The sequence below is a fragment of the Lagopus leucura genome, unplaced genomic scaffold, assembly GCF_019238085.1.
Source record: "Lagopus leucura isolate 7727_CA_CO unplaced genomic scaffold, USGS_WTPT01 Super-Scaffold_100159, whole genome shotgun sequence".
In the NCBI taxonomy this organism is placed as follows: domain Eukaryota; kingdom Metazoa; phylum Chordata; class Aves; order Galliformes; family Phasianidae; genus Lagopus; species Lagopus leucura.
In genome coordinates, this window is record NW_024962335.1 from 18,527,546 (window position 1) to 18,543,163 (window position 15,618).

Below are 15,618 nucleotides of genomic sequence, written 5' to 3' on the forward strand. Positions count from 1 at the left end.
TCCAGACCTGGATGCAGTACTCCAGATGGGGCCTCACGAGCAGAATAGAGGGGGACAATCACCTCCTTGTCCCTGCTGGCCACCCCTCTTCTGATGGGTAAAGGACCAGTGTTCATGCTTATACAGCATCCGCTACAGATACTCTCAGCTCCAACACCCTAAGCAAGAGGAGAGTCAGATGTGGAGCCCACTCCTAGCACAGGATCCACACCAGCACGTGCTCAAGGTAACACCACACCCCCAGCCCCATGCCAGACCCAACACACGCAGGGATGAGAATGGACAGAGGTGGCTGTGGCAGGGGCGGGCACAGGCACAGTGCCACAGTGCTGAAGGCAGTGGGAGGATAATGCTGAGCAGCTGCTGGCATTCCGTGTACGCCCAGGAGCCATCCAACTCAGTGGTCGCCTGACTTTTCCAGCATTACTCAGAGTGATGGAACAGCGTCAAGGATACCTAGGAATTTCCCTTTTATCACAGCTGTAGCCACAGCGCGTTTATAGGAAGCAGAAGGGTAAGCGGCCCAGCCGTCAAGTATTTTCCTAATTCTCTCCACAGGCGCAAGTGGTAGCCACATTTTCTCCCCCTCCTCGTACTCTCCTTACGGATCTAACAGAAGTGCTGGAAAAATTCGGTTTTGCTGCTTTCTAGGTCTTGCAGAGAAGGGTTTCGGCAAACACACACATGTATCACGCTCCCAGTACTGCAGAGCTGCAAGGCAGGCACAACCTGAAAGCAAACTTTAGGCCTCCGAGGCAGCACTCACCCAGAACTAATCCTTAGCAGGCAAAAATAATTTAAATAAACCAGAACATGTCGCTTAAGTGTTCCATTGTTTGCAAAGCAGTTGACATGCAAGAGTGGGAGCCAGGAAAAAGTGTTTGCACAGAAATTCCCAAGCAGGCCCATTAGACTGACTGTTATCCCGGCTGCAATCACGCACATTATGCAACAAGCACGATCAAAGGGAAAAGATCAGGAACGCTCCCATGCGAGCAAACCCTTGGCCACTGTGAGAGGGAATTACCCAGCAATATAAGGTAACACTCATCTGGTTGGGTGTCCTTGAGAGCTCTACCATGGTGCATGGGAAGATAATTAGAAGCTGAGACTGAAGATTAAATAGATGCTGCAGCATGGTGGGTGCTTTTGGTTCGGGTTTGTTTGGTGTTTTTTTTTCATAGAAAAATATTCTCAATCTCAGTTTAGAACATTTGTTTCCATAGTGAACAAAGTGGTAAGAAAAAAAATGAAAACCCTCACTTATATTTATTTGTTGGGGGTAAGAAGAGAGACTAGAACTTTCTTTTTAGACGTATTTGTTGATCACACTGAGCGAGGTTAAGAAATATCAGCCTTAACATGTGCTACCAAAACCTCTGCGCTAAATGGTTGTAAATACACATTACAAATAGGTGCTCCACAAGCATGACAGATGCTGGTTCATGCAAGTTATTAAGGGACTAGGCTGAAAATACGCAGGCTTTAAGACCAAGTTTTAAGAAATTTTAACTAAAAACACGTGGAGAGTGTGCAGATGATCTCACGTGGCGAGGCACAGCTCCTACAGAATGTAGAAGCAGTGTGGCAACATGCTTTTTTTTTTTTTTTATCTCATAGAGAAACATTTTCAATCTAACGCTATTATCTCATGGAGAAACACAAGCATAATTATGGCACTTCCTATTTTCCTACAGGTCACCCACCTCTAGAAAATCTCTAATCTACAATGTGTAAGCATGCCCAAATATACAAGAACTGAGAGGATCCTATTTTTAACATCATCCCTTGTCCAAATCTCTGGCCTGCTGACAACAGGAGGGCAACCCACAAATCTCAGAGAAAACATGAAACCTGAAGATCCATCCTTTCCAGTCAACAAATCCTTCTTGTGCCCATCTTTTGACTTGTGAGAACTGGGGAGGTTACATTCAAAGAGGTTACATTCTTTACCTTAACAGACTACTGACGAATGTTGTTCAGGTAAGGGGCCACTAAGCATTTTCTTTACTCAAGACTTTTGTTATTTTTTAACAATAAGAAACCTCAGCTGCCTGATCGACTTTTCCTTCCAAAACTTTTTTTTTGTTTTTTTTTTTTTTTCTTTTTCTTTCAGTTTTTGATACATGTGTGTATACAGAGGAAACAAAGCACTGAAGTTGAAAATGCTGCTCTTGAAAACCGTATTCTCTACCACACTGGTATGACCGTGAAACTACACCATCAGCCCAGGAATGGTGAATTCACCTCAGCTGTGTCGTAAGGTGTTTCTGCATGCCTTGCAAGCCCTGCCAGAGGCTGCTGGCTGGTGCTGAGATGATGGTGATTCTGCTAAGGCCAGGCTGAAACCTCATTGTTTTTGTTTCCTAGAGAAAGAGCTGAGATCACATCTGCATCTTATAAAAGCTCCCGAATAGCTGCTGATCAACAACAACCGGCAGCCAAAGCTTTGCCTCGAGAAACTTGCATTGTTTTTCAGTGGGAGTTGCTAGATACCGAGTCCTCGTAAAAAGTCTGGTGAAGTCATCTGAGCTCTGAAATGGGACTCTGCTTCCTTGAGCAGCTAGCATTAATTGCCTCTAAGAACTGCCTGCGAAGAGCTCAAGAGCTCGAGGCTGCGTCGTTTTGCTTCCTTTGTTCTTTAGAGGATACTCATCAGCGATCCTAGAGACAACAGCATTTCTAGATGTTGTGAAAGAAAGCTATTTCAAACCAGTAACTAGGACATAAATGGGAGTAAAGTGTGATCATCTGCTTTCTCAGCTGTCACGGCTCTGTGCACATGCCCATGACAGGCACCCTGGGCAGGGCAGTGCTGGGCTTTACTCAGATCGCGTGCAGCTCCAGTGCCACACCAGATGATGAGCTGGTTGTGCTGAGCAAATGAGCAAGCTGTGCTGGAATAGGGGGAGTTATTGTAAAATGGGGTTTTGGAGTGAGACAGAGTGTAGGAATGCAGGGGTAGTGGAGCCTCTTCGTGGGATACCTGGAGCTGGATAGTGCCCTGAATGCCCTCTGCCACATCACATTCTCCTCAGCTCATCCCACTTCCATCTCACTTAATGCTTTTCTCTGCTGGGAACACAGCAGAAGTAGGACTGTGGCTCAGAGCTGCAGCTGGCATCGGCATGCTCTATAATCGTTGTACTTGTGAGTATGAAGAGAGATCAGAGCTTCTCCTGTAGCCTGCCCATAGCAGCCAGTTACATGGGAGCACTGAGGAAGGTACACCGGGTTCCTTTCCTCCTGCCACAAGGAAATGTCTGCACGCAGGTACCCACAGCCTAAGAAACCACGAGATGCCTGCTCAGCAGGTCCACATTGCTGGACCTTCAGCCTCAGCTTTGCACTTGGTCACCAGCTGCTCGGCAGGTCCCTATCAGCAAAAGTGTAATTTTTTCCATCTCCAATGTGCAGGTGTCCTAAGTGACGTAAGGAACTCTCCCAGAAGGGAGTTCTTTGCTCACATCCCAGCCTTGAGAGCCACCACCATTTCCCCAGACGCAAGCTAGCGTGCACCTATAGATCTCCAGGACCCCGCGAAGATCGCTTGCGTGATAGATGCTCCCCTTTGACTTGCAGACGGGGGGTGTGGGGGAGGGGCTGGCAGCCTCCCTCGGGGCTCCGGACGGGTTAGGGGTATCCAGGGGCCCCCGGCAGCAGCCGCGTGAGCTCCGGGCCGGGGCGGTGCGCGGGGACCGCCGGTGGCCGCGGAGCCGGGGCGGGGCGCGGGGCGGTGCGCGACGGGGCGCGGTGCAGGGCCGCGGCGGGCACACGTGGCTCGGCCCCCCAAAAAGACGCTCCCCGCCGGCTGCAGAGAGCAGTTCGCACCTCGGGTCTCGCACGACAGCCGTCTGTACAGTGCGGTGCGGAGGGATCCGCGGGGCGGCTGCGGAGGCGGCCCCGGGCTTGGGGCGGCTCTACCTGGCGGCAAGATGAGTCTGACGGCCGAGAGCCACCGCGTCCCGCTGAGCGACGGGAACAGCATCCCGCTGCTGGGGCTGGGCACCTACGCCGACCCCCAGAAAGTAAGTCCGGGTCCGGGCGTCCCCCGCAGGTGACGGCAGTCTCCGCTGCACAGTCCCGAGCCGGGGCTGCGTTCCCCTTCCTCTCTACCACTTCCCAGCTCGGTTCTTCTTTCCGCTCCTTTCCTCCGCAAACTTAAAAAGCCCGATTGCGCCCGTTAAGAGTGCCGGCAGTGAGCGGCGCGCAGAGGACGGAAAGGTGGGAAAATAAAAATCCCGTCGAGTTCGCGCTGCGCGGTGCCCCTCCCCGCAGAACGGGGTTCGGGGCGATGGGGACGCGCACCCCCGGGCAGGGGACCCCGATCCCATTGTTCCGATCCGCACCCCGTCTCAGGCGGGCACGCCGAGTTTCGGGTCCCCCAGGCCGGCCCCGCTGCAGATAAGATGAGGGATTTCGGAGCGTCTCGCAGCTGGCCCCGACACTTTCCAAGGAATGTTCCTAAAACAAAGCCCCAAATTCCTGCATCTTGATTCCTGCAGCTCCCAAAGCTGAGTGCCAGCGGCCAAACCACTCTCAAATGTTCTGCATCCCTCGGTGCTGTGCGTCCCGGGCAGGCGTCCCGTGGAACTGTCGCATTTGGCGCTGCGTCGGGGCGGTGGGAGAACACCTGATGCTTCTTCCCTTTGCACACCTGGAAGCATGAAGGTAGCTCGCTGGTCTCTCTCCCGAAGGGTCGATCCTCTCGTTCCCTTCTGTTTGTTTCTTTGTTTAAAGAGTAGAAACAGTGAGGCTGGCCAGAGCCCTTCTTGTGTAACAGTATCAGCGTCGAGATGCAATATTCTGAGCGACTCCACACGCCGCAGTGCATTTAAAAATGCCTTCCTAGAGACAGCTCTTAATCAGCAACAAGTAAACGCACCGTTGTGCGTTACCAATAATGGCAGAGGACTTCAACAGAGGCTGCTGCAGGCAGTGCAGGAGTGGAGCAGAGGGCTGTGAGAGGTCCCAGCGCTGCCCATTTCCCCGCTGAGCACCCCGGGCTCATGCAGGGACAACCAGTGGGAATCTGTGATTTCAGACGCCGGGCACCATCCTTCCCCTGCATCCCTGAGGTTTCTGGGGATATTTTTAGCGAGTGGTGTTCCTTGAACAAGGGTTAGAGGAACAAAATTAAGCTCTCCAGCGGGAGCTTTTGTGTAGCAGAGGAGCATGTTGCATAATTTGGTGACAAAATAGCTCTGAGTAAACTTAAAGCATCTGGCTCCAGTCCTGTGCATCAGCATGTCCCCAAGCCCTACGCTTGCAGTCTTGTGGGTTCAAAGCTGGTGGGTGAGGCTGCTGGCAGGAGCGGTGCCCCAGAAGAGCCGGCAAATGAATCATTTGTAGGTAAGGGGGTTCCAGCCCCAGGCTGCTGGCTTTTTGCACGTGCCTTCATAGCAGAATGGGGTCTGGGACAACAAAGCAGGGCCCGGCTATGGCAACCCCCATTTGGAGCAATTGCAGCTGCTGGTGGCTGCACCTCCGGTGGGGGATGGGGCTGCGTCCCAGCACCCATTCTCCCTTCCCTGGCACTTGTAGGAGTTTGATTCTCTGAGCTGTATCTTTGCATGGGGTAAACATGATAGAAAGTTACGGGTGGGAGTAGGAGATGCTAAGGCATTGCAGAAAGCCCACTTTCCCAGCAGGCCAGGTGAAGCACGACATGCTGATCTGCAGTGCTGGGCTGCAGCCTTGCGCCAGGGTTGTGATTGGGTGTTGGATGTGGGAAGGTGCCAGGGAAGGCAGCTGGGGAAGCACGGTCGCAGGGTGCCACAGGATGTGCTGCAGAAGTGTTCACAGCTGCTGAGCATGGGGCAGGATGAACACAAGGGTCATGGCTCAAAAAGGCTGCCTTGCTGATAGTAGGGCTCGTGACAGCATCTTGCCACAGTGATGAAGAGTGGCTGAGCTGCGACAAGCTGCTCTGCTGAGCGCTGATTGTACCTGGCATGGCTTCCAGCGGGGTGTCCAGTTGTGCTCCCATCCTATGCCTCCTGCTTAGAGAGCTGAAAGGAGCTGTGGCAGTGAGGAACCCTGCAGAGTTTACCTTAGCAAGCAAGGCTATGAGCTCTATGAGCTAGCACTGGAGCGTCTCCCTTAAAATCCTCAGCTGCAGCCTTTCCTGGCTGAATTGCTTAAGCAGCAGCCTCTGAGCCACCCGTTCACTGCAGCGGAGGCAGGCAGCGGGTGGCAGTGATGGTGCCAGCGGTAACCAGCACACTATTTCTGCTTGTGAGTCAGATCTCTGTGACACGCTGCCGTTCTGTGCTTTGATACAGATCGCGGAGCCGCTCACTTGTCAGCTTATTCATCTTGCTCTTGGAGGCAGACTTCTTCCAAAGGTTATTCACCCTGGCACCTCTGTGTCAAACTGCCTGGTCCAAAATAAATCTGTTTTCTCAATCTTGAGCTGCAGCCTGGTAGCTTGTAACGAGCCCAGAGCGCCCTTCCTGGAGTGCAGAAATGCTTGCACTGGTTGAGCAAACCAGGCGTATCTCATTAGCCACAGAGCAGGGAAATGGGCTCTTCCGACAGTCAGTTACAAGAAAATGGGCAGGAGGACAGCTTTGGTGTTTCAGGCTTTGTTTGGGTAAACTGCACTGCACAGCAGTGCCTTCAGAATTGAAATGTATCAGCAGCTCGCCTGCTCATCTTAAATGACTTTATTGTTCTTTTAAAGACTCTTTTGGAAGATAAGTCACACTTCTGCAGTTGTGAAACACCAAGGAAAAAAAAATATATCTTTGGCCAGTATTCGGTCCTGTGTGTAAGTTTACTGATTCAGTGAAGCACATCGCTCGGCTGGAGCAGCACTGCACCACTGAGAAAGGGTCTGTTTGATGATTACATTACTTTTATAGAAAACTCCTTATCCCCGGTACAGGAGACCTTTTTCTTCTGGCCAGATGTTGATCTAATTCCTTGAGACTGGCAGTGTTGGGGGGAGGGGGTGGTTCTTTCTGTTTTATTCTCCCAGCACAGCAGGAAAATGCAATGACTCCACTTGCCGTAATACATCTCTCAGCAAAAAGTGAAGAATATTCACTGGCTGTAACAACTAGTGATAAATTCGGATTAAAAAAAACAAACAAAAAAAAAAAAACAAAAAAACAAAAAAAAAACACTTAGAAATCACTTTTGCCGCTTAAATTGATGTTTCCTAATATCTGTATCAACAACGTATTCTAGTGCATTAAGGTTGGCTCTGTGTTCTCCTTCTCTGCTCTCACAGGGAAGGAAACGAGTAGTCTTGCCTACCAATAAATCCCAGCAAGAAAAATCCATCGTTGACTCCTGCTTTTCTCTCTTCTACTCTCCCATGTCCCTTCTCTTGATGGTTTTGGGAGGGAATCACAGTGGGACCAGTGAGTCTGGGCTGTCAAGACCCTCCAGAAGGCTCTACAAGGTGGGGCCAATTCTGCTTCTTTCTGACTGCATGGACCTTCCTAACAAAGCTCCACACATGCTGGAGTGGTTTTGCAAGGGCTGCACATCCCTCTTTCCCTCCAGAGACCCCCAGGCAGCCAAAGCAATTCCTGGGGGAACAGAGAGGCTGGGGGGTGGGAGGGAGAGGGAAGCCCCAAGTGGGGTGGGAGGGAACACAAGGTTTGCCCTACAAGAAATAGGGCAAACCTTGTGTAGCTGCAGAGCTGGGTCATCCCCCGCACAAGAACTCAGTTCCCAGTGAGGCCAGTGAGCAGGACCTGAACCCAGCAGGGAGCAGATGGCGAACGGAGCTGAACAGGAGTGGAGGAGAAAGGTGTGAAAAATGCTCCTAAATCCTGGAAATCCTACACCTCATTAAAACTACACTTACATCCATTTCACTTCATAACTCATCCCTTTCAGCGCAGCTAGGATCACCAGCACGGTGCCTCCGTGTAAATAATCACTGTCTCTCTGGAAGGTCAAGGGGGCCTTGGCCACAGACCCTCTCTTGCCTTCCTGTTTTTACTGAAGGAGGAGAAGGCTTGGAGGGAAGGTTGTGGCAACCACACTGTACAAGAGGCATTGCTTCTGAAACATAAGATTGGGCAAAGCGCTTAAGTATAGCGCTGGGTGAGGGCTTCTGGCAAGTTGCAACTTCTTTGCTGAAAATGAAGTTCTGAGGTAGCCAAAATCCATTTATGAATTGGAAGCAGTTTTGTGGAATAGTTTCAGGCAAAACAAATGGCAAAGCATTTGATTTTGGGCACTGGCAGTACAAGCTGAGGAATCAAAGGATTATTAAAGTAGTTGGAGGTAGTGGTTGCCTGATGAATAGCCCAAATAGCCTACTGGTTAGGGAACCCACATGGGAAACCAGATTCAATCTTCTTCTCTATCACTGGGGACCAAATTCATATCACACAGCCCAGAGACATAACATAATCTCGGGAGTGCGTGATAGTTTGAGAGGAGCACGAAGAACTGCACACGCCCTGCAGGAAAGCGCTCTTCCCACTAACCCTACAGCTTTGGCTATGAACAGCTCTGTGTGATTTCTACCAGGTAGGAGAGGGCTGTGCCCCAAGTCCTTGCCTGCCACAAAGTCACCCATGTGAGTGTGAGCCTGAGTTCTGTTTAAAAGGAAGTGGCTGTTTTGAATCAGGGAGAAGAGAAGATCACCCAGGGCTCCCACATCCTATCTTTGTGACCAAGTCAAAAATCTGTTTTGCATAAGTGAAAACACTGTTTTGGCACCCTGAATTGCTTTTTGCACCCAAGCTAGAAGCTGAACAAAGTAACCTTTCGCTGTTCAGTACTAACAGCCCCTAGTGCTTTTGTAGGACCTTTTATGCCAAAACTTCCCCACAGAAGGGCACGCACAGCATGAAATGTTTTGATCACCATTAATGGTGCATCTCTGGTGCAGACTGCCCTTCACTGCAGCTGGGCATAGGCTACCCTGAGGGCAAAAGAAGCAACAGCTGATTTGTGGCTACAGATAGATCTCTGAACTGCAGTATGGGGGATTACATACCATTTAATTTGCCTTTTTTCCCTTCCGGCCATCACCAACTTCTGAAACATGATCGAATGGAGACAGCAAAGATTTCAGGTGACTCACAGGAAAGTCACCTGGCTTGATCCAAAGCTATCAGACTGAGCAGGTATTGGACATCCCAGGCAGGAGCAATACCACAGAGCTCTGGAGAGAGGGCTGAATCTCAAAGGCTTCCATTTCCCAATCTCTGTGAATTTCTCCTTCATAAATCCAAACCGCCTTTGGTCTTCATCCTGAGGTAAACCTCCCACTCTGCTGCTAGATTTTACTTGAAAGAGATAATAAAGGCAGGAGAAGGAACTGCTGTAACATGCACACGTCCTAACAGCCTCAGCTCACTTCCCACAACACGCTATAAAAAATGAAAAATACCACAGTACTCTTAACATGAACAGTTACACCCAGAGTTGTATGTGAGCTCAGCAAGTAGTGAGAGTCTGGAGTTAGGTCTGCAATGAACCTGCACAAAATCATCGACTACACCAGGTGTAGGCCAGGGAAGTATGTTACCATTTTCGTTCTTAACAATGATACTGGAAGCCAGAGTGAAAAGGGGCTGGGGGAGAGTCAGCTGAGATAGTTGGCTATAGAGCCTCATATTTACGCCCTGAACTTAAGAAGCAAAGTAATCTTCCAGAAAAAAAAAAAGAAAGAAAAAAAAAAAAAAAAACGTTGCTGAATGATGCCACTGCTGCTCAGTCTCTCAGATTTCAAGGCTTATTCCTCAGCTAAGTCACAGTCACTGGCAAGACCTGGTTGCCAAGAGCAGATGAAGGCAGGGTTTCTTAGTATTTGGTCTCCAGAGACAGGAACCAATGCCAGCATTTAGCAGGCAGCAGGATGACAGGCTCTGAGGCAGAAGAGTGGCTGTTGGCTTGGAAGCGCAATCAAAAGCACCGTAAGAAGTGACAGGAGAAAGAGCCTGCATGAGGCTTTGAAGAGCTGCAGTGACTATGGGCTCTTATTATTGCCTGAATCATTTCCTACTGTTTGCTACAGAGATGGCAAGTATACCAAAGGATGAGGGGTGACCAGAGTACTTCAGGTACTGCTTTCGCAGCTCATCCTTCCCATCATCAGATGGCTCTCAACAAAATCCTGCTTTCATCACCAACTTTTGCTAAAAACCTTAGTTGCATGACGCATTTTAAAGTTCCCTATCATATATGCTTTCAGTATTTGCCACCAGTGAAAAGCAGAGTTTATTTATCTGGCAGACAATCAGAGTATTTCCCGCTCTGCCATACATCATCTCTGTAGCTGGAACAGCCTTTCTATATTTCTGTGACTTCAACATGTTCTCCTTGGTGCTCAGCCATGACCTCTCCTCCCCTGTCTGCAACCACCTTACGACACCTCTGTTTCTGCTAACTCCTTGTAGCCTCATGTTATACAGTGGAATGCTTACGGCTTGCATAAATGCAAGATTGCATCTTGAACTCATTAAGAAGAGAAAATTGAGTCATGTAATTAGAAAAAAAAATCAGAAAAGGAAGCCGTTTTTCTTTCTGATATGTGGCAAGCTCAGAAACTCCTATCTGTTGTGTAGAAACTGTCCTTTTACCGGTAAAGTTGGATTTGACAAAATGATTCATCGCCCTCCATCAAGTGGAAGGAAAGATTCTTGCATGCAAATTTGTTGAGGATGTAAGCTTTTTTCTTATGTCTTTTATTTGCACAAAACTGTGACTCTCAGACACTGCTGAATTCACAGAAATGCCTGTTTACTTTCCTGTGTCTTCTCTGCTGAGATCTTTGTGGCTCTTCATTTCTATGAATCATGAAGCTTAAGAGAAAACAAACTGATAGTATGACTAACCTCTGCTTCGTGCCAGCAGCTTCTGTGGTGTTTCCAGCTCTCAACACAATTAGTGTCTCATCATACGGGGCGCATTAAAAGCTGCATTCACTGAAATGATCAACATGTGAAAAGCCCAATGAGGATGGGCCCAGCCTCATATATGAGGGTGAATGAAGGACTAACTTTCTAGCTACAAGGTTCATTAACCTATGAAGGATTTATGAGCAAAGCAGCCACAAAATTGCTATTTGCAGAAAACAGTAGATTTCTTACTTTGCCCTGATGAGTAGACTGTATCATTGGTTAGTTAGAGTTGCTTACCCCTCAGCCCCAAACCTGAGCACGCCTTAAACTAAATACACCCTTCTTAAAACGATAAGCCTTGTAGTCATTACTGACACAAGAGCTGCTGTGTAAAAATGTCTCCATGCTCTTCCAGGAGCAGGAGACATACCCCCGGCTGCAGAGGGGAGGACCTCAGCTGATGGAGCTGATGACAGCCAGATAATCTCCTGGCCCCCATGCAGCAGTGCCTGTGTAATCCAAGCTGAAGAGCCAGCTCTCACAGCCAGCCTGGCACGGCTTCCCTTGGCTCCCAAACACGGCACCGACACACACGGAGCTGGACACCGCCTGAGAGCTCCAGAGGGAAGCGTTCCCGGAGCAAGGCAACATTGAGGAGATGACAGTATTGGCTGGGTGCTGGTATGGCTTTTGTATGATAAATATCAGATGCTAATATCACCCACTGAGCTGGCTGTCTGACTGTGACAGAGGTTGGAATTGCATTTAATAGGTCCAGATGCAAAACTAATAGCAGGTTAATCCAGATAAGCTTTTAGGACAGTAGCACTACCCAAAAACAGTCTTAAGGATATTTGTTTGAAGAGCAACCAAATGGGAAGCAGACCTTTTCCGTTCCATAGCTGTGCACTGCAGTGACGAGCACTAGCTGTTTCAATATATCCCTCTTCCAAAAACTACAAAGTTAGCTGTTACCAATGCAATAATGTGCAGCCCAAATATTGACAAAAAAAGATTATTTTTTCCTCTTTCTCTGGCATTCTAAAGATGTTGAATTTTTAACTCTGCTCAAGTACCTCAGGGAAAGCCCTTCCCTGTAAATCAAAGTTACGAAGACTGTTCTGCGGAAGAGGAGACAGGGAATTGCCGGCATTGTTGAAGAGCATGGAAAAACTGAACCCCTACAAGTGACTCATCTGAATTAACACAACTGAAAGATATACTTTTTGGCAAGAACACTTAGAACCCAATTTTCCAGACAGACCTGTTCCGTTTTCTAAAACGTCCCTGAGTGACTCCATACGTTAAATGTGCCTCCGTGCTCCCATGTGCCCCTGATTCCCCGCAGTTCCCCAGAGAGCAGCGTAAACATGTTCCTGCGGCTCACGCGGGAAGCCAACATCTGGGCTGTGTCTTCAGTTGACCTGGGAGGCCACATTTGTCAAAACTTGAAAACATTGTGCAGAAAATGCCTCTCTAAGCTTCAACAACGCCAACTTTTGTTGGTTCAGCTAACTAGGTGGTGGAATTCCCCAAGCCTTACATCTGCCTTTGCAAATGCTTATGCCAACTGGTGCCAGAAACCTCTCCCCTTTAACTCTAAGGAATGAAGTGGAAGAACTACTGGCAACCTTTTCTTTCCCCTCCGCTGTTGCACAAGCTGGTGCTTCATCCTTCCCTTGTGCCTCTCGCATCCTTGGGATCACGTTTCTTGTTCGAAGGGTGTTTTGATAGCGTCCACCCTTGCAATTAGGTAGGTGCTTTTTAGGGCTGTTTGGATACGGTATGCTCCAGCTCTACAGAAAATTGTCCCAACCCAATTCACTGATGCTGAGAGCAGGGGACCCAGGTGTGCACACCATTTGCTTGGTTTGCTTTAATGCTCTAGCTGCTTAAAATTGAGGCATGGCAGCCCTTCAGCCCAGGTTTGCATTAACTGAAAAGCTGCAGCGATCCTAAAACGGAGGATTCTGCAACCAAGTGGTAAGAAAAGCTCCAGCAGCCTCTGCCAGCTACAATAATAAGGCTTTCCTGAACACAGCTTTGAGTAAATCCCAGAATAACAAAGTCAGAGGAATTCTAGAAATGCTAAATCTGTAGTTATGCAATCTAAGTTGCTGCTGTTTGGGCAATCAGACCTCAGGCTTCCAACCACTGATGGGACTTCATCTTAGAGACAAAGGCTCCCTTCATCCATGCTCATCTGTGTGACTGGTGGAAGAGAGCATCACCGTTCACCGCATCTACTGTGGGCACATTTGCTACCCTCCACTTTCTAAGGCAATGCATTCTCTTGCACAGCAAACCCCCAGCCAGCACAGCAGCTCCTGGCTCTCAGCTGTGCTCTCTGCCTCCGTTCTCAGCCTTGCTTTTGCAGAGATCCCTTCTCCGGATTTTGCTTCCCGGATGGTGGCTGCCAATACTTCCGGGGGAGGAAAGCCAGATTTTCCTGTGTACGAGAGAGAGATGTGCTGGCAGTTGCATTTTCCAAGAAAGAGGTGTACAGTACAGCTTCTCCTTTACAAGATTAAACAATTCTAAGAATGTACCCTTGTGTGGCTTATATCCTCTGGCTTTGTAAACTCAACCTGCGCTTTCCTGTAATGCCTTCAGTACACGTTTTCTACGTTCTCCTCCTGACATCTTAAGCCAGTCCTCTTTTCCAGCTTGTCCAGAAAACAGGCAAATGGAAATAAGCAATTGGGCTTCAAGAAACTTGCATAAGAATCTCTGTGTGAGTGCCGAGCTCTGGCAACGGAGGCGCTGAGCCCAGGAATGTACCTACTTTCTCCTTCCTGTATTTAGCTGACTAAGATTCCTAAACAGCAGCTTCACATCTTAAATTATAGGTTAGCACTGGAGCACTCAGCCCACAGTTTGGATCCCTCGTGTAACTCAGCTGCAGCTCAAGTCAGATTTTTCCAGGAGATAGCCCTCTTTCCCAACACCTCCAACTCTTCCTTCCAGGCTCACCAGTCCCAGCTGGGGGACTGGATACCACTAACCAGATGAGATACTCAGCACTAATTCCTTTCATTGCTGCTGCCTCAGCCCCCATGCACTGCAGAGGTTGGGGCAACTGCAAAGCTGCATGCATGAAGCAAAGCAAAGTAGAGCATGGGAGCCTGAGTCAGACTGTGACTTTTTGCCATACGCACTATTAAGGAATAAATTACAACAGCGATGTTAAGACATTTAAAAGCACTGCTTGTGGCAGCTGTTGCATGCAAGATTGCTATCTGTCTGACTAGCTAGTGTCCCACTAGCTTTGTCTTTAGAGGTAACTGTAATCACTTTAAAACAGCTGAAAAGCTGATGGAAATTGCTGATCAGAAAAGGATGCTATAGAAGAAGCAGAATGAATGGCAGGAAGCTGAAATGCAACACTAAATTGCAGTAATGAGTAAGACTACCACGAACACTGCTAAGTAAATACTATTCTGCTGGACAGGCAACAGCAAAATTTGTGGGTATGTCTGCACAATAGAATATTCTCCAGTGGTTTGATCACATGTAATCCTGAGCAGATTTGAAGCTGTACATTTTCCATGGTAGGGAGAATAGCTTTTGACAAAATGGGATGTGATGGAAGGTGTCTGGAACAAACATTACAAAAAAAAAGTTGATGGTCTCAGAGGAAAAGAGAGCAGACCCTTTCAGACAGGCAGACCTGATGAAGCACATTGCTTTTTCAGACTAATAAAATGTGGTAACTGGCCAGTTGGCTACTTCATCTATGGAGAAGGAGCCAAATTGCTTCTTTCTCTTTCAATGAAGTTGCAGATTTGAGTCTGCTTCCCTCACCCTTCCGCCAGATTTACTTATCATGGATCTGAAGGAACTGACTGCAGGTTTAATCCCTCATGCGTGCTGGTAAATCAGTAGGTTTACACACTATTGACTGATGGAGGGACAAAACCTGTGTGTTATTTCTTTTAACTGTATGATTTTAAAAATAACTTGCATGCTATTAAAGGTGTTATTAGCGATACAGTGAGGGGTTCTACTCAACTTACTGGTTCCTCTTTTATCAGAATAGATGTAATAAATATAATGCCTGTTTTGGCACACATTAGTGACTGAATGTAAGAGCACCACAGATAAAATCTGACCTACAATGTACAAGCGGTTATAAAATCCTGGTTCTAAAATAACAGCCCTTGATCAAAGTAGCATGGGTGCAGGGCACTCTGATTAGAGGCTGGAGCATTAATTACAGCTAAGAGACAAGCACACCTCTTATCTACGATTAAATAAAAAGTAATAAAGAAGTAAAATTTTGTCTTAAGGCCAGTGCCTCCTGAATGACCACTGACAAAGCACAAAGGTTCATAGCACCATGCTGCGACATTTTGGTGTCTCAGCATGCATTTGTATTGCTCTACACATGACTGCCGCTTAGTAGGGAAATGGAGCAAGAACACACAGAGGGCTGCCTAAAGAGAATAGGACAGCCACTTTTTGCACTGCCTGCAGCAAGGCCAACGAGGCCTAGCTGTCCTGGGGGAGATGCCAGACCTTACACAGCACCGTGTCTTCTTGTGAGGGATTTTATCTCCATGAGAAGCTGAAAAGAATAAAACATCTCGGCCTGGGTAGAAAGGAGAGATCTAAGCTTGTGCCCTCTCTGTTGGAAAGACAGATGAGCAGTGTTGATCTGAGCCACCCTGTTTTAATACGGTCTGTCAGGAACAATGGAATAAGATACAACACTTAAGGCAGCGCTTCTAAAAAGTGGCAAAACCACAACATGACGAGCCTGTGCAACTCATCAGCACAGTTTACCACAGCTCATTACTGC

At 48.2% G+C, this 15,618-nt stretch overlaps 1 protein-coding gene and 1 long non-coding RNA gene across 2 annotated transcripts in view; both read left to right on the top strand.

The window, feature by feature from the left end:
* The first annotated feature begins 979 nt into the window (after nt 1-979).
* Nucleotides 980-2,730, top strand: LOC122189943. Its single transcript, XR_006182032.1, has 4 exons — nt 980-1,139; nt 1,698-1,983; nt 2,117-2,264; nt 2,371-2,730. It is a non-coding gene; the product is annotated as an uncharacterized LOC122189943 (long non-coding RNA).
* Nucleotides 2,731-3,810: 1,080 nt separating this feature from the next.
* The window catches only part of AKR1D1 (aldo-keto reductase family 1 member D1), a 34,168-nt gene continuing 22,360 nt past the window's right edge, over nt 3,811-15,618 (top strand). The window contains exon 1 of the mRNA XM_042889475.1: nt 3,811-4,028. Coding sequence (XP_042745409.1) covers nt 3,936-4,028 — 93 coding nt within the window. The 5' untranslated portion in view covers nt 3,811-3,935. The remainder of the gene's footprint in view (nt 4,029-15,618) is intronic.